The sequence below is a fragment of the Nematolebias whitei genome, chromosome 13 (assembly GCF_014905685.2).
Source record: "Nematolebias whitei isolate Nwh7 chromosome 13, NemWhi1, whole genome shotgun sequence".
Lineage (NCBI taxonomy): Eukaryota > Metazoa > Chordata > Actinopteri > Cyprinodontiformes > Rivulidae > Nematolebias > Nematolebias whitei.
Genome location: NC_056510.1, coordinates 1,558,928 through 1,562,127, shown reverse-complemented (window position 1 = coordinate 1,562,127; position 3,200 = coordinate 1,558,928). Strand labels below are relative to the sequence as shown.

Genomic DNA, 3,200 nt, shown 5'->3' with positions numbered 1-3,200 from the left:
GCAGCAATATGAAATAAATCAGCGGCAACATGAAATAAATCAGCAGCAACATGAAATAGATCAGCAGCAACATGAAATAAATCAGCAGCATGGGATCAGATATAAGACATAAGATGTAACACTTGAATAACTGATTTTATCAACGCTCATCTAAAGTGTATGCACATTTCTGTGACTGCATTGCCATCAGTCATTAAAAAGGGAGGAGTGACATTAATGCGCTTTATCACATGGAGTTTGGGTCAGTACTCTGCCCGAGCTCAGCAGCCTGTCACCTGCATTCCTCTCTCTGATCATGGAGACTCTGACAGAAGACGAGTTCTGCTTTCCACAACTTTCCAACACTTCCTGCAAGAAGCTCCAGCAGCACTACGCTGAGCACATTTTCATTTACTTCCTTCTGTCCTGTATATCGCTGCTGACTGCGACTCTCAACTTGCTGGTCATCATCTCCATTTCACACTTCAGGTAAAAAAAGGTTAATAACATGTGCTATATTAAGGTTTAATTACACTTACAGTATTGTAGTTATTGTTTTAATGACCACCAGTGAAAGCATTATTACTTAAATGCTTTAATGTCTTTTTACATGTGTTCTTTCTTTTTACATCAAGAACAGTAGTAAACAAAGTGTATAAAATACATGGAAGTAAACATCTGGATGCTCAGTCCTTACTGAGCACAGCATATTTCAAAGTTGCAGCAAATTTTCTAGTTCAATGTTGGGATATACATTCTATGACAAGGTTATTAATGTGTTTATCACTTGTGATAGAAAATAACGTGGCTATTGTTGTTGTTGTTTCCAGGCAGCTCCACACCCCCACCAACTTCTTCCTTCTGTCTCTGGCCGTCTCAGACTTCCTTGTTGGACTTCTTCTGATGCCAACACGAATCCTCCAAACAGGAGGCTGCTGGTATTTAGGGAGCTCTATGTGTGGACTTTTTAACTACTTTTCCTACATCATTACATCTGCTTCAGTAGGAAACATGGTGCTAATATCAGCTGATAGATACGTGGCTATCTGTGACCCTCTGCATTATCCCAACAAAGTCACTCTGGGGAAAGTAAAAGTCTGTGTTTGTCTGTGTTGGGCCTGCTCTGTGTTCTACAACGGTCTGATACTGAAAGAGTTTCTCAAGAATCCAGACAAATATAATTTCTGCTATGGAGAGTGTGTACTTTTATTTGACTATATAACTCAGGCTTTTGATCTGATAATTACTTTTGTTAGCCCCATCACAGTGATCACGGTTCTGTACATGAGAGTGTTTGTGGTGGCTGTGTCTCAGGCTCGAGCCATGAGGTCTCATGTTGCAGCTGTGAGTCAGAAGGGTTCAGCTCCTGTATCTGCTAAAAGGTCTGAGAGGAAAGCAGCTACAGCTCTTGGAGTTGTTGTCATTGTGTTTCTAATAAGTTTCTTCCCTTATTTTGTTTCTAATTTTACACAACATGATTTACCATTTAGCTTGGAATTTTTAACATTTTCAATCTTACTGTTTTATTTCAACTCTTGTCTGAATCCAATAATTTATGCCCTTTTCTATCCCTGGTTTAGAAAATGTCTGAAACACATCATTACACTTCAGATACTGAAGCCTGATTCCTGTGACATTAATTTACTGTAGAAATGGTAAAAAACACACACACTATAATTAAACGTTATAATAATAAAATAAAGTTAAATATTCAGCATTCCTTAGCATGGATGTTTTTGCTCATTTAATAGTCTTTTTTTCTGAAAGAAAATATTTTTTGGACTAAAGTAAAAACAACAAATAAAGGTTTGATTAAACTACTCTTTGCCCCTGGATCATAAATTACTTTGCCTTTTAAAAATGATCAGAAGATATCAGGTTTTTTTAATACATATATAGTTTTTAAGTTGGATATACAGTAATTGTTCAACACCAACACGTATAACGGTTCTAAACAACAGAAGTAACAAAGTATCTGCATTAAAAATATGTTAAAATTCTTGTTCAGGATCATGCGATAAATTTGGAGGTAGTATATCATATAGTCAAAAGTCAATATAACTTGCAGAAGCACTCCACTCACACAACAATTACATTTTGAACATTTATTTTGTGAAGTATGCCAAAGAGAAATTCCCACTTATTCTGACAAAGTCTAAATGGATTACAAAAACTACAACTTTATATAACTAAACTGTCACGTCAAAAGCAATATGCAATACAGACTAATACTCAAAGTATTTACGGTAACATACTGGTTGCTGACAAAGTTTTTATGAAGTGGCATACAGAGTACTTACAGGAAAACTTAATGGGTTCTGATGGTGTAGTGTGCAGGGTACTTACAGGGTACAGGGTACAAACAGGCAAATGGAAGGGAAAATAAAAAGGTGACATACACGGTAAATAAGGGGAAATGTACTGCATGGTTACAGTGTACATGAAGAGAAATGTACTGGCTAAACTGCATGTTACCCTGTAACGACATTCAACTTACGGTGCAGGGCATTCACCAGTTAATGCAGGAAATACATCCAGGACAGCATATAGGGTGATTCAGGGATACTAATGATTTTGATACCAATATGAATGTGTTTGGCATCAATAGACATACTCTTTATGCCAATATCAATACTTGATGATAAAATGAATACTGATACTTTTAGAATTAATACAGATTTTTCAAAGTTGAGGTTTTCAATATCAGTACCATTAAGTTTGATATTTATACCTATATTTTTAATGCAGATGCAATTACCTTCAGTATCAATACAAATACTTTCCAACCATCCATCCATCCATCCATCTATCCATCCATCTATCCATCTATCCATCCATCCATCCATATCATCCATCCATATCATCCATCCATCCATCTATGCATCCATCTATCCATCTATCCATCTATCCATCCATCCATATCATCCATCCATCCATATCATCCATCCATCTATCCATCTATCCATCCATCCATATCATCCATCCATCCATATCATCTATCCATCTATCCATCTATCCATCCATCCATATCATCCATCCATCCATCCATCCATCCATCCATCTATCCATCCATCTATCTATCCATCCATCCATCCATCCATCCATATCCATATCCATATCCATATCCATATCCATCCATCCATCATCCATCCATCCATCCATCCATCCATCCATCCATCCATCCATCCATCCATCCATATCATCCATCCATATCATCCATC

General features: G+C 36.8%; 1 protein-coding gene across 1 annotated transcript in view; it reads left to right on the top strand.

Annotated features, from left to right (window-relative positions):
* Window positions 1–295: 295 nt before the first annotated feature.
* The window catches only part of LOC119419745 (trace amine-associated receptor 13c-like), an 11,267-nt gene continuing 8,362 nt past the window's right edge, over window positions 296–3,200 (top strand). Inside the window, exons 1-2 of the mRNA XM_037687129.1 lie at window positions 296–468; window positions 810–1,327. Coding sequence (XP_037543057.1) covers window positions 296–468; window positions 810–1,327 — 691 coding nt within the window. The remainder of the gene's footprint in view (window positions 469–809; window positions 1,328–3,200) is intronic.